At 34.7% G+C, this 27,495-nt stretch overlaps 1 protein-coding gene across 1 annotated transcript in view; it reads right to left on the minus strand.

The window, feature by feature from the left end:
* The window catches only part of Malrd1 (MAM and LDL receptor class A domain containing 1), a 600,954-nt gene that overhangs the window by 484,693 nt on the left and 88,766 nt on the right, over window positions 1–27,495 (minus strand). The window contains exons 11-14 of the mRNA XM_005387237.2: window positions 23,836–23,982; window positions 17,153–17,250; window positions 10,891–11,061; window positions 5,857–5,977 (exon numbers count right to left, since the gene is read on the minus strand). Coding sequence (XP_005387294.2) covers window positions 5,857–5,977; window positions 10,891–11,061; window positions 17,153–17,250; window positions 23,836–23,982 — 537 coding nt within the window. The remainder of the gene's footprint in view (window positions 1–5,856; window positions 5,978–10,890; window positions 11,062–17,152; window positions 17,251–23,835; window positions 23,983–27,495) is intronic.

The following is a 27,495-nucleotide window of genomic DNA, read 5'->3' on the forward strand; positions in this document are numbered from 1 at the left end:
TAATATTAAATAATCATAGAAAAATAATTTCTCAATAAAAACTCAGATTTTCATCCCAATAGTATTTTAACTGAGAAAGAAGCATTATTTATGTTCTTTAATATTCTAAATTTGTCTAATTTAACATTAGAATTATCTGCAGCAGGATTGATCAAAATACCATGTTATTTACCAGATTTTATTCATCTACAGACATACTTTTCCTTTTCTTAGTTATTAGTGACTTCCATAAATGAGAGTAGCCTTTTTTTCACTTATTTTTTTATGTCACAGAAATGAGGAGCTCCAGAAGCAACTTTGCATTATATTTTTATAATTACATCTGTTTAGGAAGAGATCTCTAATTACAAAATAGAATCTAGGTTTTAAACCAGTAGAAAATGAGAATTCCTTTTAATAATAAATATAATTAGGCTTTTTTCCATAAGGACTTATTTATCAATATGCATTTAATAAAAAAGATGATCAATGATTAGCAAATTTAGGTTTATTTTGAGACACTTTTTCTCCGTGTTTGGGCCTATAGAAAGAACATAAGGTAGAGCATAGAAAAAGTAGCTTAATTGTCCATATTTTAGTAAGCTAAAAAATTATAGAGTTTCATTATAGAAAGTCTTTAATTCTATAATTAAGTTTAAATATTTCCAGTCTTACCAAAAATACAATCAGCATCTGTTTGAATAAATACATCAGAAAAATAAGAAGTCACTCCTTTTTCCTGGGTTCATCAGCCTGTCGTTGGTCAAGCTTCATTGAATCCAAGTACTACGTAGAGAGTTACATAGTTTTACCCTTGAGCTGATAGAAAACTGAAAACTAGGAAACTGTTTACATCTTTAAAAAAAAGAAAAGCACACCCATCTCAGACTAAACAATCTTTAGAAACAAATTACAGTGCTCAAAAATATTGTTTGGATTTATTAAAATTCCTTTGGAGCCTATAAAGCAGTTTAAATAAATTCCAGGGTTTTTTTTTTTCATCTATATCACATAGCTTAGATTAGAACAAAATAGCTTACATGAGTCTGCTTAACCTATGTCAAAATTAAGAAGTGTCCTTGATATTATTTGATATGTGAAATCATCATTGAGTACATACATTATTTTCTTGAACAACAGAAAGCACTAGGTAAAGTAGTAATTGCCTAGTAAAGTTTCTGAGATTTTAGCCTTTGAGTCTTGGAGAAAATTAAGTGCTTGTTTATAAAAAGATAAAACGTAGCTGGGCGTGGTGGCACATGCCTGTAATCCCAGCACTCAGGAGGCTGAGGCAGGAGGATCGTTGGGAGTTTGAGACCAGCCTGGGTTGCCAAGTGAGCTCAACGCCAGCCTGAACTGCATAGCGAGACCCTGTCTCAAAAAATGTAAAAAAAAAAAAAAAAAAAAGAATGTAACAAATAGTATCTTCATAATAAGGTGAAAACTAAAGCAAATTTCAAAACAGACTTCACTCAGTGATGCTGTACTCTTTTAGCAAGTTGTAAATATACCCCATGATGTTTCTACTGTGATGAAACCGCCAAACATGTTGCTCAGAACATATCCCTAACGTGAGCAACACACGACTGCACTTCAGTTACTGAGAGCAAACACTTGGAAAAACTTAACATCATAGTCAGTGGGTTTTCCTCTTTGTTTTTCATTTTGTTTGATGTTTTCTGTTGTTGCTACCCTGTTTGTTTTTCTTTTTCTGTTGCTGCTGCTGTGTAGCACAAGGGCCCTTAAACTCAGTGATCCTCCTGCCTCATCCTCTGTAGTACATAATATTTTAACTGGCGGAGGGGGGGGGCGGATCTGAAAACATGTACACATAAATTATGATTTAATTAATTGTATTATACTATATGAACAAATACAGAAATATTCAGTAAAATTATTCAAAATTTTACAAAATTTCATAGCTTGTATAGCAGTCTCCATCCTGACTGTCTTCATTAAACAGTACTCACTTGAACAGTACACACTTTACATTCAGAAAGTAAATGTGTACACACAAATTTTAGCTGGATGAAGAAGTACTTTCATTCACAATTGGCTTCGTGTACTTTGCTTTGGTGCACAGACCTTTACTTGATAAAATACAGCCTTTGTCCTCACACAACATAAAGCCAGCTTCAAACTGAGATCAAAAGGATAAAACATTATCTCCCTTTCAACAAATAAATGGAATATACAGTGTTTCCATCAACACTAGCTTTTAAATATGCTGAAACTAAAGATGCCAGACAAAAGGTCAAGGTAGAGTACCACTTGCTATTTTTACCATGTGTGCTACACTTAAAATGTAAATATACAAGGCCCCTGCTCCAAGATTGCTCTGAAGTGGTGAAGACATTTGTATGCCAGTTAAGGCATTTAAAAGCCTCAGTTCAAGGACAGGGTCAGGAAAAATCTCTGGCCATTGTGTTCCAAAGATATGACAATTCTTTGCCTGTGAGACAGGGAACATTTTTAAATTCCCCTTCTCAGGCTCTTCCTAACCTCTACCCACTAGTAATACTAACCTCCATAAAGGAGGTCCTATAATTACCTTCAGTACACACAGACAAATCAGTAAGAATGATATTTTTATTTTTTGCATTAAACCTTTAGTCTTTTAGGAATTATTCATGTAATGCATCATTCATGTAATTTTTTTCTACTAGAAATCGAATTCAGGTCCTTGTGCTTGCCAGGCAGGCATGGTGCCTCTGAGCTATATCCCTGATTCCATTCATGTAAATTTGATTATGGAATCTTTCGTGTAATTTTAGCCTGTTTAGATTTATGTCCTAATCTACTGATTTGGTGTTTGGATTGAGGTACACATAAGTGAATTCTGACTTAATTTCTGAAAGTCCTTCATAAGCAAGACCTTCACTCCAGAGAGATCTACCCCATAACAGCAGGGGATGAACACGCCACAAGAGGCCAAGATGAATCTGAACAGACAGACCTTAGTGGGTCTCCCTCCCCTTCACTAACAACCTTTCCTCCAATCACATTTCTTTATAGCTGTCCACCCCTCATGAAACCAAAGTATAAATGCAGACAACTTGCTCTAGCTCTTTGGATCTTCATTTTTGAAGGCTCCTATATCATGTGAAAGGTTGCTTAAATCTGTTACGCTTTTCCCTTGTTAACCTACATTTATTATCGGTGTATTGGCTATGATCCTTATGATAGTTGGAAGATGACATCTATCATATCTTTCTGCCTTCAAATCTCTAGTGACATCTCTTTAATGTTAATATTAATGCTTATAATTTCAATGTTAGTTTAGAAATATTTGGTTAGGAGAAATGAATGTTTTAATAAGCATGGAAAAGATAAATGGTTGTTAGCCCATGAAAATTCATGAATCATTAAATCTGTTGCCTTGCATTTATCAGGGTCAATCAGAGCCATGCCACACAATACACACACACACACACACACACACACACACATACACACACACATATACACACACAAACACATGAGGCACACATGTGCAGAAATTAGAAAGGTTGTTTTATGCATGTATGACACATTCTAACACACAATGTTAGCACACAGAATTACACAAACTATTGAACAGAACATGTCTTCAATAAGAGATCTTTAACTAAAGTCATTGTAACAGCTAAAATAGGGCATTAACCTAGCCCATCAATAAAGGAATAAAGAAATCTATATGTACACAGTGGAATATCATCCAGCCATAAAAACAGGTGCTATTATTTGCAGCAAAATGAGTGGAATAAGGGTAGCTATGTTAAGTGAAACAAATCAGACAAATGCCAGATGTTCTTTCATATGTTAATGATTTTAAAAGGTAATAAAAATATTAACAGAGATTAAGAGGTTGAGGAGGGATTGGGAAGGGAGTGTAGAGGGATAATAGAAACCAACACCCAATTAGACTACGTAGTAAAATCTAGTGTTTTATAACACAATGCGGCAACTATGGTTCTCAGTAACTTTTATATATTTTATGATTTCCTAGAAGAAGGACGCTTGAAAGCTCCAAGTCAAAGTCACAATGAATGGAAACGTTAATTTCTCTGATTCGATAGATGTAAATTGTATATATGTAGTCGACAATCACACTGTCTCACGAATATGTACAAGTATTTGTGGTAAAAAAATGTTAAATATTTAGGGAGGTTAGACTGTGCCCTAATTTAATTATAATACATGTGTATATGTATTAAATTATGTTGCTATACTCCCAAAATGTGTACAATTCCAATTTAAAAATAATAAGCTAATTAATTTTTAAAAAATTTCTTTAATCCAGTGCAATCCAGTTCTTTATGTCTTTTCTAATTAGTGCATTTAGCTGCTTTAAGAATGCAATTTTTCTCACTAAATGTATTGTTTAAGGAAATATGACTGCAAACTACACAGAATGCCTGATTTTCAGGTAACAAATTATTTTTTGTGTATAGGGATTAGGAAAAGCAAAGTTTGATAGCCTTCAAGTAACACTTTTAATATTCTCTATTTATTCATTGAGACCTGGGGGTAAAGATGTCAGAAAGAAATATCAATTACTGTTATGTTATAGAGTGACCAGGGGCATGATGTATACTTTTTCAGTGCACTCCCAGAATAATGATTAGATTTATAAAATGCAGTACCTGACTGACTTGAATCCATTTTTATAACAATCTTTTTTGGCCCTTCATTGAGATTCTTTATAAACTCCATCTCCTATTTAAAAATATTTTTAACTGTAAGTAAAGAATTTTAGGGCTAACCTTTAAATTTGGGGCTGGCTTTAAGTCTCTTCTCTAAATATAGTTACTTTTTTTAACTCCAGAGTGATTTCAAAATATGAATTTCATTACAAGCTCAATTAAAACAGAAAAACATTTAGTAGAAGTTATTTTTATAGGAATATCTTGAAGACATGCAAAATAACTATAGTTCTCTCACAATTTTTATAATTAAAAAAATCTGTGTGTGAAAATTTCAGCAATAAAAATAGAATCTCTTCCATACATTTGAACAAGAGTTTAAGGCCTAGAATGTGATTATTTCATATTTTTACTTTAAAATATAAAAAGCTGGTGTTGTGGTTTGTGTCTGGGTATCCCCCCCAAAGCCTCATGTGGTCATGGGTCAGGCTTTTAGAGTTTGACTGATTATGGGTGTGAGAGGTACACCTGCCCTGGGGTGGATAGTGTGCATTTGTAAGGGAGAGGAAGAGGCTGCTTGTGGCCTTTCCTCCCTTTTGTGCTTGTTGCTTTTGTTGTGTTCTGCCGCCATGAGCTGTAGCCCTCTGCCATGTGCCACTCTGCCTTGTATCCTACCAAGTATGGACTGAAACCTCCACAAACTGCAAGGGAAATAAACCTTTCCTTCCTTAATTTTGGTCATGAAGTATTTTGTCCCAGCAACGAGAGAAAAGTAACCAAGACAGCTGGACATAGTAGTGCATGTTTATTATTCCCCTTGTGGAGGCTGAGACAGGAGGGTGGTAAATTCTAGCACACAGCATGGGAAATTTAGCAACATGTAAGACTCTATCTCAAAATAAAAAAAATAAAAAAGGGCTAGGTGAGCTGGATGTGGTGGTGCACAGCTATAATCTAAGCACAGAGAAAGGGTCAACCAGGAGGATCAAAAATTCAAGCCCAGCCCAAGTGATTTAGGGGCTTAACAAGACCCTACCTAAAAATGAAAAATAAAACAGGGGCTGGGAGCAACATCTTGGATTCAGTCCCTACGGCTGTAAAAAGTTTATTTTATGTGTCAAGGGCATACGATATAATCCAAATTCTCTGTTTAGTACTGTATTGGTGACCTTAATATATTTTGTATGTTGATATCATAAAGAGGTTAAATGAATCGATGTTCAAAACAAATAATCACAAGGAAAACACTTACCTTTGTTTTGCACGCTGGTACCTGAAAGTGTCTTAAAGGCAACTTCACATTCCTTTGATATAGTGATGTCATCCAGTGCAACTGTAGCATTCAGTGAAAAAACAGTACCTTCTAGAATTAGCTATAATTGCAGAAAGATGAAATTATTTAAAATGTCATAAGAGTAAGTCTTAACAAAAATATTTCTTTGTATAGAGGAACTCATTTGAACCTGTCCCATTTTCTCTTTCTATTAAAAAAAAATGTTTTGACTGGAACATTCAGCTTATGAATTTATAAAGTCATAACTGCTTTGACAGCATCTTATATAACCTTGATATCTTAGGTAACCTTGTTTCAATTAAAAGTTGCCACATTCATCACTTGTGAAAGCTCCTCTTCCCATTGGAGCCATTAAGAATCATATGCATTTAAAATGAGCTCTTTGGGGTAATCAACTGTGTGGTTTACCACTCAATTTAATTGAGATATGAATTCATTTGTAATGGGTCTGCTGGAGGCAGTGATTCATTTCCATATGCAGAATATTTAAAGATGTATATATTATGTATATACACACAGAAACATACTTAATGTGGTAAAGCACACAACCAAAAACCACATAGAGCCATTGCTCATATTCATTTGCTAAAGCACTGAGAGGCATCTATTTCAGTTTAATTTATTCCAACACTCTGAATAATGACTGATATAATTTGTTTCTTTCCTGTTAATCACTCACATTATTATGTTGTTATTCCACCACAAAGGAAGGAAATAAAGAAGGGAGGCTGGGGGGGATGGGAGAGAAAGAAAGATAATTTCCAGAGCTTTAATGGCCTATGCAGCAGACCAGCAGTCATGGACACAGATTACAGGGCCATCTTCCTCTTATCACAGGACATCTGATCTCCAGGATCTCAGAGTTTAGTTGTGTCTCATTTATGTCATGGCTCAGAACACACTACTCCAAAATATGGTAAATGTGGAGGTCACTTCGACTTTCTTTTTTCTGTATGAGAGCTGGCCCTTGAGGAATTCTCTGACCCACCGAGCCTGAAAGTGGGTTCTATCACAGTACTTCCATGTGAAAAATGTCCCGCCTTATACCTGGAGGAAAGCAAGGCTACAGCAAGGCAAAAAGAATCTGAACAAATAGGCCTTGCTAAATTTCCTCCAATTCATTGCCATGATATCATACATTTTTGTCAAATCATTTTTCTATCATTGTCTATTCCTCTTTACATTAAAATACAATTTTCCCTGGATCTTCAATATTTCTGAAGATCCATCTCAAGTAAAACTGAATACATCTTTACATCTTTCTCTTTTGAAATCTGTCTCTTGTTATGGGAGTATCAGCCATGAACCTCATGATGGTGAGGAAAAGATCATTGCTTTTCCCCTAACAAGTAAACTATATCATAGGTGCTACAGAAGAAATAAGTATAAGATACCAAATCCATTACTTGAGCTATTAATGATTATACTAGTTATGCTATACTGTATTACTGTAATGAAGTAAAGACATATCTGATCCTCAGCAAACACTGTATAACAGAGCTACCTAGCAAAACAAAATTTAACAAAGCCTTAGATTAACAGAGTAAGTGAAGAAAGCAAAATCATCAAACTATTTATCATCAGGACAAATAGTTTTAGAAACAAAGACATGTATACTTAATCTAACATTTAAATTATCAAATTTCATTACAAATCTTATAAAAGAAAGTTTTTACTTTTACTTCATGAATAGCTGAAAGATCTCTTCTAAACTACTTCTTTCTTTCTTATTATTTATTAACACTAGTCCCCAAAGGAAAGTGCTCAGATCGGCATGCTAAAACAAAAAGTAGAAATAGCCAAGATGATGTTGAATGATGAGATGATAATTATTTACACTTGTATATTTTAAGAGGGAATGACCATTTTTTTCTTTTTAATGCACTTATGCTAAAGATTGCAATCTTTTTAATTTTTTCATGAAATTCACATACCTTACCTAGAAAAATTCAAGGAACAAAAATTTAAAGAGAAAAAATTTTATTATGTTCCACTGTTACAGGTGTTCCAAAAATGAAGCTCTAGGCATTAAAGAGTTTAATAGGAATGATTTCAATTATTGGTAGAATTACCATCTAGATTAAGAAGACTGAAGACACAGCAAACTGCATAGACTAGATCTGCTTTTACTTTTGCATTATAAATCTCACCCTTCACTAAATCTTCAAATAAGGCCAGGAAATTGTTACTGCTTTATATCATTGACTCTGCTTAGGAGTGAAGATCTATATTGATCATTCTGGAAAATTTCACAAGAGTCATTTCAAGATGAAATATAAAAGTGTTATGTTTAAACAGGAACTTGCAGAAAGTAGAACAATGTGAAATCAATGAAATCAAACAATAAAGAAAAGACATCGCTTTTAACATTAAGAGTGAGGAGAGCAGCAGGGAAAAGAGAAATTAAAACTGAATATATTTGTGTGAAAAGCTGAACACAGCAAACGAGCAGACCAAGTTAAAAGAGATTGACAAGAATACTATTAACTATTGCACTGAGCTTCTTCCAGTGAAAGCCACCCAAGTAACAGAAAGAATATACAAACGGTAATGATTTTAGACAATAAGCATTATTCCAAATCCTTTGCCAGCAGGAAGAATGAACATCCTACCAAATAGGGGTACTTATTTCCTGAGAAACTCAAAGCAGTTTTTACTGTGTTATAGTCTAAAATTGGCATTAAAAGGATGATGCTGGAACCAAATTTCATGGCCAAGAGGACAAAGAGGTCACACAGTCCCAATGCCTTTCCTCCCTCTAATATTTGGATTGGATTGGGTTATACTGTATAAATACTTTCAGAGCTTAGTTATATTGAGCTGAGGGCTCAGCAGTATCTAAAATCACCCTTAAACAATGCAATCCACTAAAGCTGAAGTACCAAAATTCTAGCCTGTCTCTTAAAAAATCTACTTTAGATAGATTTTTGAACATTTAATCCATAGATGTAATATTTGTAACTGCTATAAAGTATCTTTTTCATTTGTTGTTAATAAAAGAAGTACGTAGAACCGCAGTTGGCTAGCATCTTCATGCATATTTTTATACTATTCAAAACACTTTTGGAGAAATTAGATTAAAACCAATACAATGGTAACATTTGTTTGTCCTGAAGAGTAGTAGAAATGGGATGGGAAGAAAACAAGGAGGACAAAACCTCATCTTGATCAGCAAATAAACATCATCATTATAAGCAAATAAAATGTTGACAATTCAGAGATGTGAGTACATTTGTATTTGCTTCTCTCTGTATGTACTTCTAGTTTGAAATAGTTACTCTGTCATATTGATATATTTAATATGCCAAGTATATACCTGTGTGTAAATATGCATATGGATATACACATGAAATATGAACTGAGAACTGATATTCACATGAATGTTAATATAAGCCCGTGATGCCTAATCTAAAGTCTTTGGGCCAGATAGGTTTTGAGATTTGTGTAATTCAAACTGGACAGTGTCCAATAACATACTGGTTGTCTTTATAACATGATACCCTCAGGGAAGCGGGGACAATACATACACAATCAAACCCATCACTAAATAAACTAAGTGAGATGTGCTTGAAAACCACATTGATTCGGCTAAGCTTGGATTTTACAACTCAGTTCAATGGGCAAAAGCTTATTGTTTTACAAATTAAATTTTCTAAATTGCTGACTCAAGGTTGTAGACCTATAGTGGTAAATTTTGGTGGTGAAATTTGAAGAACCTTTTATTTGTATTTATCTATAGTTTCCAAAACAAACACTTACTACAGCCAACTCCCAGTAGGACCTTTTCAGTTTAGATCAATGATGGCAAACCTTTTAGAGCTTTCAGTGATAACTGAGGGCATGCAAGCAGCATGCATGCCGTAGGCTTACCACCAGTGGTTTAGATCAATGTATGACCCCAAAAAAGCCCATGTGTTCATAAGTGGGGCTTTTCAATGGTGATTAGATTGTGAGGCATTGATTTCATCAATGGGTTCATTTTATTAACTGAGATTTTCATGTTCCTAAATTTCTGTGGCAGAATTATATGTTCTCTGAGTAAATCTATGTATTCTGAAGTCAAATATTATTTCAAATACATGACTATAGACTATCAAGGCATCTGTTCCAAAATATTTTATCTGTTTGACTTCTACATTTATCCCAATAGGTTCAAAAGTAAAGGCTAAATGAGGTGTATTATTTACCAAGGACCTAAAGGTCAACAATTATATTCACAGCCCACATCCACAGAGGAAGAGGCAGATTGACAGAGGCTTAAGCGACTTCCTGTTGGGCTTGAACACACACTCCAGAGCCCATGTGTATGCCACCACTTTAACTACATTCTCGCTAATACTCAGACTCCTCTTAAGTATTGCTTTTATTATCATTGCATAGGAAGTTCAAAAACAATATCTGCTCAGTCATTTGGACCAATGAGATATGCACACATTGGAACTCAGAGACCCCGATTTCAAAAACAGTATGTTTTTCAGGATACTCCCCATCCAGTCTAGTCTAAAATGACTCTTTCCAAATGTCACCTGGGAGTCATGAGAACAGGGTTTAAGGGAAGCACCCATTTAATAAGCTGCAGTTGCCTGCTGCATTACAGTACTAACCAAGACAATCACATCAAAAGTTGATAAAAGCAATTTTCCATGTTAAACAACAACGGAAAATAAGGCAATAGGATTAAAATCTAAGTATGGCCCAAGTCAGAATTTTTTCACTGCTTTATATAATCCACCATCTCCATTTAGGGAAAAAAAATAGTTCAAAGTGTTATTCTCACTGCCACCCTATTTAGTGTTTTTCTCACTTTTGCTATTCTTGACACACGAGCCCTGAGCCTTGAGACAAAAATAACCTCTCTATCCATCTATGATCATGAATGTGTTTGCTTTATTGATATCAATTTCATGGTACATTACATGTTTTACTTTGTTGTCTGAAAGGATTAGCACTAAATATCTTCTGCTGAGTTGCATTCATTTCTTAAGAGCTTACCTGAAAGGGCAGAATGGATTGTTCAGCTTTCAGAGAGAGGCTGATCTTTGCTTGGCTCCACTGAGATTCAGAGAATCTGATGATTTCGCCCTGCTTTTGCAAATTTCCACTCAGTGTTCTTGTAAACACTGAGAGGAGAGAGTGCTCGGACAAACGATACCAAAACTGCACCTGGTGAAAAAGGTTTTGAATGATACAAATATTCCATTTATGCATCTCTTGCAGTTTTGCTATAATCAGAAATATTCCAAATATTTTGGTGACCAATATTATCTTCTGAGTTCCCCTTCCTCCAAGGACACGCCCCCAGAAAATGCTAAGGACTTCTTCTATTGTTTGTATTTCTCCCTTAGGAAAAAACTTTAGGCAGGTACAAAAACTTGTTATTTTTATCACACACTGGAGACATGGCTATAAATGGGACCTTAATGTAGTATCAAGACAAGTTTACAGACTGGTATTTTTCTTAGGATCATTCTCTCTTGCATCTTATAAATCTGAGAGGTACACATTATAACTCAAAGGTACAAAGTCAGGCATTGACTCTACGTTCTCCACTGTTTCAAACACACAAAGTCAGGCATTGACTCTATGTTCTCCACTGTTTCAAAATAAGAACTAGTTTCCCCTAAAATTTGTTTTCTCAAATAAAGCAAAATTGCACTGAACAACTTTCATTAATTCATTTTCTATTGTAACATCATCAAAAAACTTGGAAGCACATGGAATACTGTTCAACCATAATGTAAGCCAAATAAAAAATGAGTCTTTGTGAACCTAGAGAGCTTTAATTATTTCACGTCCTATTCATCGTCAGTGATGACATAAGCTAAAGCTTGGATGGCTAAGCCACATAATGAAGACCATATGACTATCTTAGGTGCTGGGAGCAATAGCCCTAACATGACTTTAACACTCATTTATTTTAATATTTACTGAACACCTACTAAGTATGCGGTAATGGACAAAATAAAAATCAATTCCCTCAAATGTTGGGTGACTTATTCTATAAAATCTATTGAAAAACCTTCACAAAACCAAGTGTACGTATAATGCAGTCAATATTTTTCCTCTTTTCACTGTCATAGAGAGTCCAGAGGTGGTATATATTAAAGGAAAACCAAACCAAAGATAAATCCCCTCAGAAACAGAATCTTTCTCATTTGATCTAAAGTGACTGCTTTTAAGTTTCATTCTATTGTAAATTTTTTTTGCTTTTTGCTTCTTCCTTTTCCGTTAAAAGTTCAGTTTCTCAGTAATATTCCCCTCATCCTAAGTCCTCAACAGTTATGCATACCTAGTGATTACCATACTGAACATAATCAATTTTCCATCATAACAGAAATTTGTATTAAACAACTGCATAGCATGAAAGCTAAGTTTCAAAATTTACTACTTACCATTTTAAAAGAAATAATTCTCTTGACTTACTAAAAAGTAGTTAAATAAGAGTTAAATATAAAGAGTTAAATGTAAGAGTTAAATGTAAAGAGCCTGACTTTATTTATTTTGGGTTTTCATACACACACACATATATATATGAATTATATATCTATAATTATAGATATATAATTCAAGACCTGTATCTATCCATATCTATATCTATCTATATCTATAGTAAGGATTCAAGACCTGTATCACTGTAAATAAGACATGTTCATGGAGTTAAAAGCTCTCAACAAAACAGGTCCTTAATTACAAACTGGAGAGAAGAATTGAAGGTCACATTATTGTACTCTATTTGTATTCTGATCTTATGTTTGTACTGAATCACTGATTTTACTCCAAAAGCACAGACCATCTCTCTGTGATTAAGACATGACTGGGTGCGGTTGAGGGAGCAAAGTGAAGAGGGGGAAACAAACTCAGCACCCTCTGCTCTGAGGTCCGCACCGCGCCCTGTGATATTCCTGGGAGGCCCAGCTCTGTGATTACACAGAGGAGTAATCAGGCTCTGACACACAATCCCAAGAAGATCATCTGAGGTCATTATTAGAAGTCTAAAGTGACTTCTTTATTTCTGTTTCCTTTCTCATTCAATTTTGATCTGCCACTAATCAAAACACTCCTTTTGGAATAGGCTGCTTCTTTCCTCAACTCTCCTGTAGCCTTTGAGCCTCTTTCCTCCCCCCTCAGTCAGATCTTCACGTCTTTCTCAATCATTTGGACAGCAGAACTTCAGCTATCTCTGTGCTATATAGGCTGCATCTTGCAGGACCTGTGCTTGTGTTGATGGCTTATCCCCCAATTTGGCACAATTAGGAAGTGATAGGAACTTTAAAAGTGGGACCTAGTGGAAGCCTTCCTGTCACTGAGGATGAGCCCTTGAAGGAGATTTTAGCACCTTTCTCCTTCTCTTTTCCACTTCCTCACGGAGGTGAACAGCTTTGGTCCCTACATGCTCCTACCATGATATGCTGTTCACCAAAGGCCACAAAGCACAGGACCAACCAACTAAGGCTGAAACCTCCAAAACGATGAGCCAAAATAAACCTTTCCTCTCTGTAACTTGGTTATCTCAGATGTGTTGTTATAATAATGGACAACTGCCCAACAAAATCTAGGTTTCCTGTTTCACATTGGACTCTGTTTTCTGTGGACTGGTTTTTGTTGAATGCAATATATCTTTTCAAGATATAGAATAAGAATAAGAAGATATAAAATAATAAGAATACAGAAAAGTTTAAAAATGAAGCACAGAAAAGAAAACAAATTCAAAACATCTACGGCACCTAAAATTTCTCTCTCTCTCTCTTTCTCACACACACACACACACACACACACACACTCACACATATACATACACAGAAACCTCATCAATATCATATGGCTATAGTGTTTCTTATAGCTTCTAGTCATAATTATGCCTAAACCTGAGTATTCTTTCTTTGGACAAGCTTAAGTGGAACTTTTGCATTGTCAGTAAAATGATGTTTTACTCATTGAAATAATTAAATTCCACATGTTCTGATCATGCATAACAGAGATAGCACTCACTCAACCCTTCATTCTCAGACTGTAGATTCCTTTAGAATCTATCAGACAATCTGACATCTACCCCTGGATTCAAATGTAGAACCAGGGGACAGGATATGTTTGCACTATTATAAGCAGACATGCTCTTTGATGAGTCCATCACCATACTTTAGGCAAGTGGTAAGACATGGCCTTTCAAAACCATTCAAGGAAGTTTTGTAAATATCAGTATATTACAACTACTCTTCTAGCATTTTACATCAAATTGATATCAGTATCACTCATTACCCTATACAGATTGCCAGGGTAGTTGTGAATTCACAGGCATTGAGATTATGATTAGCAGAGTAGGTAAGGAACGTATGTACAATGAACCAGACATAGAATGTTTACATTGGTGTCCTTCTGAAAACTCAAAAGAGAAGTCTTGGGGAAACTTATTTTCTTTTCACTTCCTTGAGTTTGAACCATGAATTTTTCTCCCTTCATTGGCTACTAGAAAATGGACTCAGTGTGTAGCCTGGTCCTAATAAACTATCTTGAGAATCAACTCACTTCATACTTCATCTATTTGTGTCCCAGTTCCTTCATTCATATTTTTTGAAATTTATGAATTATTTTAACTGAAGGAGTATTAAAATAACTGGAAAACAATTTGAATGATGAAAAATAAATGAGAAACAAACTTAAAAACTAATAATAAAAACTAAATTTTCTTTCATATTATAAATTTTCCTATATTTAATTACAAAAATGCTAAAATAAAATGCTATGATTTTCGTATACTAAAATGTAGATTCAGAAATATTAATATATTATACATTATTAATATATTAACCCCTTTTATATTTTGTATTTCCTACTTAGTTGTAAAGAGTCACTGCATCTCAACCTCAGTAAGAAGAAATAACTTCTTCCTCGCATGTGTTTTATTCATCCTATCTCCTTTTTAAGGAAAAATGCCAAGTTTCCACAAGTATATAAAGTTATTTTTGAAGGTTTTAAAGTCCCCATCTTGAACAATGATTCCTTGAAAGTCAATTGTGCATGTTGACTCCATGTGTTGGCTATACTCTAAATACAAAGTAATTCGTGCAAAATGATCCAAAAATTGTACTGTAAGGAGCGGTGACCCAGAAAAAAGCTCATATTCCTTTAAAGTCCTTCAAAAAATATTCATAACTATATTAGCCTGGTATGACTGTGTGGGGAAAAATCACACCATTCCATAAAATGAAAGCTTTAAGTATATCAAAGCAACTTTAGTTATCTCACTGGTTTTTTATGATTTTGTAATGCTCAGGACATGTGTTCCATAAAAGCTATTATCATCACAATATTCTAAATGGGTGATCTGCTGGATTCTCCAAGTATTCAAAAAGAGAGCAATTTTGTATATGTGCTTATTCTGCAATGTATATGACAGAAAGTACTATGCAGTACTGCAAGCTCATGTGAAGCCCTCATTCTACTATGAGGAAAAGTCTTTGAGATTCACACTGAGAATAACTTCTTCTGACAGGCTGCTACTCCTTACCAAGCTGCAAAGTAAAGTAATCCAAATATTCCCTCTAATTCAAGTAGATGCAGAAAAAAGACAAAACAAATACTTGTTTCAGCAGACAATCTGTAGTAGCGCCTCAAAGCATTGTAAGTTTTCATTAAAAAAGGGAAACCATTAAGTGAGTATCCAAAGCCTTTGGAGATAGATACACTCATTTGCAGGTAAATTATCAAGCGTCTAAATTATCCATAAAAATTTTTCACTGATGCTTCCACAAATAACAGTACATTTCATCAAAAATAAAGCAGTGTCCTTACATAGAAATAGCGATAATTTGAAACTCAATCCAAATAACCACAAATTAATGGCAATTAGCAAGCATAGAATGATGGTAAATATAGATCATCCTCAAAAAGAAATATAAAGTGAGTTCTACATATTTCTAATAAGCTTGTATATATGTATATATATGTACGTATATTAAACCAAATGAGTGCATTTTATTCCTTTGTATTCCAAATCATCTCTGCATATAACTCAGTGTATGACCTTGAGTTAAAGCTAAGTTAGCTTATAAAGCACTTTTCAAATTCCAAATAAATGGTTCTGGGGTTCTTTTCAAAAAATCTATATCTATCTTTCTGTCTATCACACAGTACTTAATTAAAATAAAGGAAAGGTGAGAACAGGTAAAGGGCACTTGCTTAAGGTAGAAATTGAGACAGACAATTGTTTTAATCTTCATTCCCACAGAGAACCAGAGGGAAATATAAAAGGAAAAAAAAGACAACATACTAAGTGCTTTAGGCCCTCCCACTCAGACTTATACTAAGCTGAAAATATAACTAGATTTGCACCCCCAAATGATAAGCAATTGATCATCAAGAATGCCTGAATAAACTGGTGTAACCCTATATTTGTAGGCAATAAGTTACATGTGCAATAGTCCTGATCTCTTCATTATTTTGTGATAAGATAAAACTAAATCAGCTGAGATCCAAAGACTTACAGGTATGTTGGAGCTCTCAACAGAATTGAAAACAAGGAGAGCTGAAGAAAAATAGTCAACTCAAGGGGTTAATTTTATGGGAAGGGAAGGAATTTTGTTTCGTGAATTCCTACTATGTGCCAAAACTTTTACCACATGCTTTGTTTAACAGTACACTAAGGCTTACGTTCCCGGGGGAGAAACTGAGTCTCAGAAGAATTTATAATTTGTGTGCATCATACTTAGAAAGATGGCAAAACTGAGATTTGAACCTGTACCGGCTCCAAATTTCGCTTTCCTCCCTTGTGCAGTTAAAGTGAGTACTGTCCTGCCTGGTGTGTATTTATCTGGCATCACAGAGCTAAAGGAAAGATAAAATTTAAGTTAGGATAATTGCCCTAAAGAAGTATATTTTTCCTATATATATTTATTTTTTCCTTTTCTCCTTCTTTTAACAGGTGCTTGTTTAACTGACTTCACTCAGTTAACATTATTTGACAAAATAGCAAATACTTTTGGAAAACCCATGTCATTGCTCAAAAGCTCATGAGAAAAGATAATAAAATAACGGAAAGCTTCTTTAATAGGCCCTCCAAAAAGCATGGAGCAAGTTAGGCATTGCAAATGGTCTCTTGGAAGGATGTGGTATTTTGTGCTGAAAGAGCTCATATAAATTCTCTTAGCTCATCATGAAAATGGCAGTAAACTACGGCAGGCATTTACTAGCAGAGTAATCCACGTCCAGTGGTTTATACCCACAGAACGACCAATGAAATTCAAAAACAATTAATTACCTGACATGGTGAAGATGCAGGGAGCAATTTTGTAAGGACGGGGCTTGCAAGCTTGGCCACTCCAGGTAACTGATGTGCCCCAAAACGAATATATGAGCCTGTAAAAACAAAGGTAATGTCATCCTGACATAGGTTCAACTGCTATCCATTTAGCTTTGAGTTAGCATCGTATCCTTGCACCTATCCACCTGTCAACCAGATAAGAAAATTGCATTTTCATTCATTTATCATTTAGCTCTGTAGAGAACTGAAAGCATTTTATAGGAATGACATTAAATATTTAAAGGAAAATTCAGTTGATCAACAGCAAGCTCTTGATCCAAGTTACTTAAACATTTTCATCGCCTTGAGTCATAGAGTTTGAAATCAGACTAAGAGAGGCTTCTAAGCTTACAATTAGATATTCAGTATGCCCACATGAAATTCTCATGACAGTTTCATTTGTAAGTTTCTTCGAAAAGTACTAAAGGATACAAGCCTATGGAATGAGTTTGGTTTCTCCTGGGGCTTCCACATTTGACATTGTTGTCTGTGCTAGAGGGGATGAAAGCTTAATTAAAGATCTAATCTGAACATTAACAAAATAACTACTTTTAGATTTTAACTACAGAGGATGGGCTCGTGGCAAACGTACAGGGGGATAACATCTCTTAGCAGCTCAGAAAGATCACACACTCCAAGCTGCTGTCAGGGAGTCTTTATTGCATACTGAAAGCGTACAAGGAAGACTATGCCAGACAATGTCAAGGTCTGATCCTGCCCTTTGATAATCACCGAGTGATGGACAACTTGGAAAGTCAACTGTTTCGACCAAAAAATACCACAGTTAGACAATGATTTTCCTCAGTGGACGTAAGTGTTGATGACACAGAAAAGAAAAGATTTCAGAATTGAAATGTATCACCTTATAGATTATAGATTTCCTCACTTTTTTTAACAAAAAATTAAGGATGAAAGTAGGCCTTGATCTGGCCTATGAAGAAGCATTTACCCATTTTAATGTGATGGTTTGAAAGTTACACCGTACACATTTGGAGGATGATAGAGGTGAGTCTTAGTAGTGAATATAGCCATAAAAATCATAAACAAGCCTTACCATACAATATAAATAAATAAATAAGTAGTATCTAAAAAAATGAAACCAAATCAATGAAAGTTGGTTCAGGAATGGCAAGAAATAGTCTAATTTTTGAAAAATCGATTTACATTATAAATAAATATAGGTAATCTGGTAATATGATCATCACAATGGATATAACTTTGAGAAATTTAACGTATTTTATTTTATTTTAATGTTTTTAATGGAATGAATTATTAACAGAAAGGAATTTTGTTATCTGATAGAGACAACAATTTTTCAGCAAGCATGGCACTTATGACTGAATTACTGACAGCTTTTCAGATTTTACTGACAAGTCCAGCAGCTATTGCCAATCTTGTTCAACAATTTCCCAGAGGCCCTATCCCATGTGTGACAGAAAGTGGAAAGAAACAGAAGTGTGTGTGTGTGTGTGTGTGTGTGTGTGTGTGCGTGTGTGTGTGTGTGATCTGAAGCCCAGAAAGAAGAAACAATAATAGTGATTTTAAATTTTTTTAAAAAATCTTTTAGATACAACAAACAAAATTATCAAGACCATCAGTTACAAGGTCAACATTTAAAAAAAAAGCTAAATTTACTCTATACCAACAACAACCCCCAAAATGTTGTAGAAGAGTGACATTTGCAATAGCTGTAAAAACCTAGGGAAATACTAGCAAAAGATTTTCAAGATCTTTACAGTGAAAGCTGTAAAGCCAATTTCAACAAATTGAGAGATTAGAAACATTTAAAAGGATTATTTTCAGTTAGATGTGAATAGAAGTTACATGTGAGAAATTATTTCATAGCCACAAACTGGAAAATTTTTAAGAGAATGACGATGCCTCTTGCTGGTGGGAAACTCGGGAGAAGTACTACTTTGTTACTAAAAATTAAAGGCTGGGGAGAATAATCTATCAATATTTATTAAAAGTATAAATATATATCTTGCTTTAGAAACACAGAAACTTCATTCTTTGTTACCTATTTCATAAAAATAAAGTATTGTATATTTTTAAAGGGTAAGGAATTAATTCATAAGCATTGTCGTAATATTAATATCACTGGGAGGCAGAATGAAAAGATACAGTATGGCACATCCAGACTAAATAAATTAGGCAAATGAAAACATGACTTAGGTTAATTCTACTTCAAAGGAAGCCTATCATAGACTATATGTAATCTCCTGACTTAAATAAGCAAAAAAAAAAATCAGAAAAATAGATGTTGAACAATGGTTTTTAAACATGAGTTCACAGGCTAGAGAGCTCAGAAAAAGGGGAAACAAGTGCATTTAGCTAATATCATTTCTCAGTTTTCTGTTCAGACATCTTCCAGGCTGCTGTGTAACAAGCTGAACCCAAGAGGAGTGTGAGGACCTTCCTGAATTGTAAAGATAGTGTTGGTGCTATGGGAGACCCCTGTAAGGTAAGTAGAGCTGTTTCTTTCAGGTCCGCATGCCCTATCCCTTTACAGCTGCAAAGACAGCAACCCACAGGGATCTACAGAGAGATACTGCTACCCTTCCATCATTATAAGCATGGGTGTGGGAAAACTATCTGCATGGCTGGGGGTGAGGTGAACCCCTGAAAGAGTATGCTGGAACATTTCCCAAAAGTCACAAATGGCCAAGGATGGTAGGATTTCTTTATCAACTAAAATGAATAATTCATACATAGGCATTGTACAAAGCTCTCAATCCAAATAAATATGGGGTCTGGATGAAAACATAGATGCTGTAGTAGTTAAGCCTAATTGAGGCAAATTTATTGTCTTGGGAGCCACCTAGGGGATTAGTGAAACACACTGCTGGATGTGTCCAGTTGGGTAACAGAGCATGACTTGGGGAACTACATATACTTCCTAGCCCCATCTTCTCTGGCACTGTTGCCCTGCTCTGCCACTCAGCCACCACAAGCTAAGCAGCTTTGCTTCCCTTTGCCTTTCCGCCATAATGTCTCTGCCTTGAAGCCAGTTACCCATGGACTGAATCCCCTGAAACCATGAGTCATATAAACTATCTTCTAACTTGTGGGTATGAAATGTGATAGAAAAGTTAATAAATCTGCAAATTTTATTATGTTTGTATTAATATTAACCAACTTTTGTCCTTCCATTGGTGAGTAGGTAAATGAACCATGATTTGGCTATATGAGGGAATACTGCTCAATAGTAAAACAAAAAAGAGACAACTGCTACACAGAAACTCATTAATCTGTACAACTAATTAGTTAAAAATCATAATAAAAATAAATAAAGTAAAACAGTAAAGAGACTATTGGTTTAATAAGCAAAAGCATGGATGAATCTCAAATCCATTGTGCTGATTAAATGAAGCTGGACTCAAGAGGCTATGCAGTGTATAATCCATATACATGGCATTCTGGAACATCAGGGGTAGAAATCTGATCAGGAGTCAGTATCTAGATGTAGGAGAGGTTTTTGACTACAAAATGTCACAAAGCATTTAGGGAGACTGGAACTCCCTAAAACTTCATAACTTGAGGTTTATAATGTGTATTATACACAATTGTGCATGCTTGTTAAAATTTGGCAAACTGCCAGGTGTGGTGCCACGTGTGTAATCCTCTTGCCTCATGGCAAGAGGACTGTCATGAGTTCAAGGCCAGCCTGGGCTACATGAGTTCAAGACCAGCCTGAACTGCATAGTGAGACTCTGTCTCAAAACAACAACAACAACAATAACAACAACCAATTGGTGAACTGGACACTAAAACACAGATTTTGTTATATTTAAATTATTCTTTGACATAAAAGAGAAATAAATAGCTTATACCTGATGAGTTGGAGAAATTGCCTTGAAAAATCTATAGTAACAACATATAAGAATATAAGCCAGGCATGTTGGCACACTCCTGTAAGACCAGCCTGGACTACATATCAAGACCTTGTCTCAAAACAAAAAAGGATAAGAAAATATTTTGTATATTTATAAAAATAAATCATGAAATACTTATAATTTTAAGTATGTACAATATAGACTTATGTATATGATTAAATGAGCATACACAAAAGAACAAGATAAGCACATGAGCTGTCTGGTTGTTTAGCAAAGTATCTAGGTATGAGAGAATAGAAGCCAAAGCCAAAAAAAGCTAGACTTCATTTTAATACACACACATACCACATTAATATCAGCTTTTATTTGAAAACATATATGGGGGTATCCAGATAAAGAAAAAATATGGGAGATTAGTTTTAAAAGCTCAATATACTTGGTGCTCTAAGAACAAAATGGATGAGCACTTCATTACCTTAGACACAGGAACTATCAGACTCAAGTGCGTTCCCCTAGAAATGTCCACTTCACTCCCTCCTTTCTCTTCCTGGTTCTGATTTTTCTCTCCCTCATCTGTGACTTGAAACCACTATTGACTACCTTAAGGTTTGAAAAGGGTAATTATGGGTAAAAAGGTGTTGACTCTAAGACTCAGATACATTTATATTTACATATAATTTTATTATTGAATTGGCCCTCTCTAAAATGAGAAAGATTGCAATTTGTCCTCTCTTTGAATGAGAACAGCTTCCCCTTTTGTCTATTACATTTTCATCTTTTAACATTATTTGTATAAAAGCAAAAGACTGGGAATTTTAATATTTAACACAGAATCCCCACTACAATCTTTTTTTGCAGAACAAATCATAAGATGGACAAGTTTGAAAATGAATTATAAATGTGTTTTCTAATTGTCATACTTGGAGGTATTCTTAGCATTCCTACCGGAATAGAACACAATTATATATTTGTGTTCATTGAGTTCTTACTGTATGAAAAAACAAATGAGATTTTGTTTACTTCTTATAACATCCTAAGTGCAAGTACTTTCACTTTTCCCTATCTTCCCACTAACAAAACTAAAGCATTTTAAGCAGTATCAACAGTACAATTAAACGTTGGGAAGTGCACCATCCTTAGGAGCTAGACGGGGCGTTTCACTGTGTACCGCACGCAGTTTCCTTCTGCGAATCGCTATTTCAGTTTAGCCCTTGGTTATCTCTCACTAATATTATATCAGTACATCCACATGCTTCTAACTCAGTCTTTCCCCTCATCTCAGTTAAAATACTTTTTTAGAATGAATATGATTGGTTGCACACTTTAATCTGACTGACTCTCCACTGTCACCCAGGCAAATTTCAAACTCCTAGGCATTCTGTTTCACGTGTCCTAAACTCCATGTCCAATTATGTGTGTCTCTCCGCTGGAACTACCTACACTTCTCTCATCCTCTTGCAGGATATTCCCTCTAATTAAGCCATGTTCCCTTCCATCCTTCCTTGGCTTTGTCATCTCCCTGTAATTTTCTACATCGGCCTTCTTGGATACCTTTCATTTCTCTTCAGTGCTTAGCTGAAGAGTCACCTCCTTCAATTTGGCATCTCAAGTGCATATTAATCACCTCCACACCCCATAAAGCACTTATCATATCCTGTTGCAATTTCTTGCTCATCTCCTGCAGCTGCCAGACTCCAACCATTTCAGAGACAAGGCTCATAGCTTCCACTTTTACATACTCAGATCTTTTGAGTCTATTCTACATAATCAGTAATGGGTTTGAAACACAAAACATCACAAGCTCTTAAAGAAAATGTTTTGTTAATATGTAGTTCCAATTATTAGTATTCTCCTTCCTATTCTAAACTTAAATCTAAACTACTCTGCCACAAATCTTACAAGTAAAAATTACCCTAACTAGCAAAGAAGCAAGAAATTGATCCAGTGTTTAAAAAAACAAAGTGGGTTTGTAGTTGTAGCCAACAGATGAATGGTCAATGTCTCCTTCTTTTTTCCTACTCCACCAACCCCAATTTCCAATGACTGTTCTAAAATTATGGCCCACATTTATTTTTTACAAATGTTGGAAGTTTCAAAAGAGAAATAATTAGTATGATGCTCAGTGAATTTTTAAAAAGATCAATATTACTGTTGTGTGATTACAAAGTTAATATGCTACTAAGGCATATGCTCAGTAGCCTCTGATGCCATCCAAGTGTAAACAAAATGGAAAAGAGAACAAAACCTTTCTGTTTTTCTTAGACTTCCACAGACTATTTTCTGGAATACATGATTCCTCTGTATGTTATAGTTATGGTTCATCTATATGTTATGGTATGGCTCCTCTATATGTACAAATTATGCTAGTTCAGAATAAGGAAAAAATACGATCGTTTGTTATAAAGAAGTCAAAATGTGATTAAACTGCATTCAAGTATTTTATAGACGGGACTAAATTTCTCTTTTATATTTCCAGAAAGATTAGATTATTTTCCTTCCTGTTTTGCAAAAATTGGATTGTTTGCAAGGAAGGCAATCTTACTGTACTAATTCAAATTATCAGAAAACTTTGTTCTTTCTTTACATCTTCAAACTAACCTTTTAAGATTATAACAGCAAGAACGTAGGCTACAAAAATAATAATTCTTTATGGAAACTCAATTAACAACTAATTGTTAAATTGGTCAGGACAGTTTAATGAAAAATAAACCATAATCTACATATGGAAATGAAAATATACAGTATCATTATTCTAAAACGGGAAAGAAAGGAAGAACACTAACTTTTCAAAGGAAAATTTCCTACCATGATTTGTGTTTGCTGTGTGATTATCTTTGGAAAAACGATGTTCTCCACTGCTCAGTCCTTTCACCAGTTCCCACTGTGAATCTTCTGTGAAAAGCGGCTCCCAGCTGCAGAAACCAGACTCAAAGTCACAGGTGTGATGGTTTGCTGTTCATACCCAGAGAAGAAAACAGGCAAAGGAAAACGAAGTCAGAGCATGCAGTGGAACATTGACTTTACATGAACCAGCAAATGTAGGACGGCAGCAATATCCTCCACTTTGTAGAGAACTTTTCTTATGATTAGAACAGCTTTTGTTCCCTTGTCATACGTTTTCCATGTTCTGCATGGGACATGGTTTCTACAAGCTTCTATCAACCAGCTTGGCACATTTTATTCTAACTGACCATTTCCACTGTATTAACAATACCACATAAAATTCTACTGCTTTTTGGTGAGTTACAGATTCACCTGCCAGCTGTAGTCCTACTGAGACTGTAGATTTTAAAAAATACTTTAAAAAGAAGAATTTACATTAATCCTGGGTACCTGAAGAATTTGAGGCCATCTGGTCAGTATTCCTTTCGTTATTCTACTTTTCACAGTTTTTCCAAGTTAAATGCCTTGCCACTTTATAATTGAAGGTAAATTAGATACTCAGAACTTTCCTTTTTGTATGCTATTATATAATTTAAAGCTTGGAAAGAATTTAAATTACTTTACTTATCATGAAAGAATTACTTCTAGAGAAAGTCAGTGTTTAGGGAAAGCTTCATAAACTTCCTTCCCGGCTTTGACACCAAATTATTGCAGAAAACAGCAGATTTTAGGGCACCAGGGAATAAACTAGAACTTCCAGCAACTTGATTGGTGCCTCTGAGAAATTAGTTTTGATCTCTAAATCTCCTTTTCCTAAAATAATAATTATACAAGTATCAGCTTCTCTTAGATCCTAGTGTTGGGGACAAATTAATATAATTTAATATAAAGCCTAATTTCCAAACATCTCTCTTTATACAGATGCATTTTTGTAACAGTGCAGGGAAGGGGGGAAATATCATTGGTCAGAGTTTTGGAAAGCTCCATAAAGTCATAACACTATCATTTTTATTTTTTATTTTTTATTGTTTTGGTTTTTTTCCGGTACCAGGAATCGAACTCACGACGCTGCGCTTGCCAGGCAAGTGCTGTGCCACTGAGCTAAATTCCCAGCCCCAACACTATCATTTTTAATAACAACAGATATTTACCACTGAGTTCCAAGTACGTACCATAAATGAGCTTTAATTCTCGCAAAATAGTTAAAAGAAAAGCAAGACAATCAACAAAACATAAAGATAAAACTTATAAACATTTAACATATTAAATATGATAAAGCATTTAATAGTTACTAGCATGCATTTAATAGTTACTACCATGCATGATCTTCCTGACTTTAATATTTATTACCTCACCTTAAACCTTTTGAATTATGTAAAGGAAATATTATTAATGGAAAACCTTAACTTAGGCCTGGAATTTGACTTATATTTTATAGAGCAGTTAAATTCTAGAACAGTCAGTTTCATAGAACCTTTTTAAGTGTTCTAGAATAAATGTCATTGGTAAAAAATAGCTGGGAAATTCCCCGAAGATTTCTACAGAAGTGACTGGACCATACTGATTTCGCAAATTTTCATAGTGATAGATTTTTAAAAATTAATGTTCATGTTTCAAAGGGCACGGTATGTTTAGTGTTCCATAGAAAGTTTAAAGATGAACATTTTACTAATGAAATGGCCCTAGATGATGAAGTAGTTTGAACTTTTATCCTAAAGCTACATTTCAACATTTATACAGTTCATAGCTATTTTCATGTTGACTATGTTCTTGCTTTTAATTTTCTGATCATAAAGTACATTTCATTACCTCTCTCTGTGAGATGGCCCTGCTCACAATTTCAGTAAAATTTATGTTGGAGTTCGTCAGTTAGAGCAATAGTTTCCAGCTATCACAAAGCTTTCTCTTGCATATTTAACCATCGTACCATATGGGCACAAGAAAAAGAATTTCACTGTGGCTACTGAAAAAAACTCTGGATCATCACAATTAAAATATTTATGAATCTTCCAGTTCAATTCTCTATGCTATAGAAAAAAAGTCATGGGTGAGTAGCAAATGGGAAGCCTCTCATTTCATGACGATATATTAAATTTTAATAAGATTGTAAATATTTTGTTTAAATTTACTGAGAACACAAATATCATGACTAAACTTCACTTTTTTTTCTTTCTTTTGTGGTACCGGGGATTGAACTCATGATCTTTGGGCTTGTCAGGCAAGCGTTTATGCCACTGAGATATATCCCCAGCCCTTAAACTTCACTTTTAAGTACACTGATGAATACAATAGTTTCAGGATCAGTAATCAACGGTTTTTTAAATATAAAAGTCTACTAGAGATGGTACTTTGATACAAATTAAAGGCATTTCAGCCAGGCATGGTGGTGCATGCCTGTAATCCCAGCACTTGGGAGGCAGAGGCAGGAGGATTGCTGTGAGTTTGAGGCCAACCTAGGCTACGTCATGAGTATAAGATCAGCCTGAACTACAGAGCAAAATCCTGTCTCAAAAAAACAGCAACAACAAAAATACATTGCACAGACTCCATGGTTTACACTCTTAACCTTGAATATTGCACTAACTTCCTTTTTGAAGATGTACTCTTCAATTTAATATTTTAATTCTCTTAAAAGGCCTACCATTAAATAATTTTTTTCCCACACAGACTTTCCCAAAACTATTTTAGGTACAACATAGATCTGTCCACCTTAACATCTTTTGGAATAAAGTGGAAAATAATTTATAGACTTTTTTTCTATGTCATTTCTGAAATTATACATATACAGTATATATAAATACATATACTTTATTGTAGTGAATATGTATTATAAGTATTGGCTCTTTTAATAATTTTGAGTACAAATTTCTGCAGTACTAAGTATATTTCTGCTGTTGAAAAACCCTCACAACCATCTGTCTCCAAAACTTCTCATCATAGGAAAGTGGGGAAATACCACTGGTCAGGGATCTAGCTCAGCGGCACAGCTCCTGCCCAGCAAGCGCGAGGTCATGAGTTCGATTCCCGGTCCAAAAAAAAAAAACTTCTCATCTTCCCAGACTAAAACTCCGTACCCATGTAATAACCACATCCTTTGTCCTTCCCTTCAGCCAACAACCCTTAGTCAACTTGGGGTCTCTACGAGTTTCATTTGCCTTGTACCTTATAGCAGTGGAATCATACACACGCTATTTGCCCTTCTCTAACATGTTTCACTTGTATTTGAGATGTATTTATATTGGAACACAGATCTGAAAATTAGATATATTTATTTGTAAATGCTCCTCTATCCGATGTATACATTTGGATGTGTTAGTCATAGGTTATATTTTAATCCTTTTGATATAAATCATTTTTGTGTATCACATAGTTTGTTGATTTTTCCGTTTACTGACAAACGAAATTGCGTCTATTTGAGGCATACAATGTGATGGTATGATATGTGTATATACTGCAGCACATGTGCCATAATTAAGGAAGCTAATGCGTCTGTCACCTTTCATAGCTGCCAGTTGCGTGTGTTGAGGACACTCAAGATTTACTGTTAGCAACTTTCTGTAGTCACCATTCTGTACATCAGCT

The sequence above is a fragment of the Chinchilla lanigera genome, unplaced genomic scaffold, assembly GCF_000276665.1.
Source record: "Chinchilla lanigera isolate Chin_1 unplaced genomic scaffold, ChiLan1.0 scaffold00028, whole genome shotgun sequence".
NCBI lineage: Eukaryota > Metazoa > Chordata > Mammalia > Rodentia > Chinchillidae > Chinchilla > Chinchilla lanigera.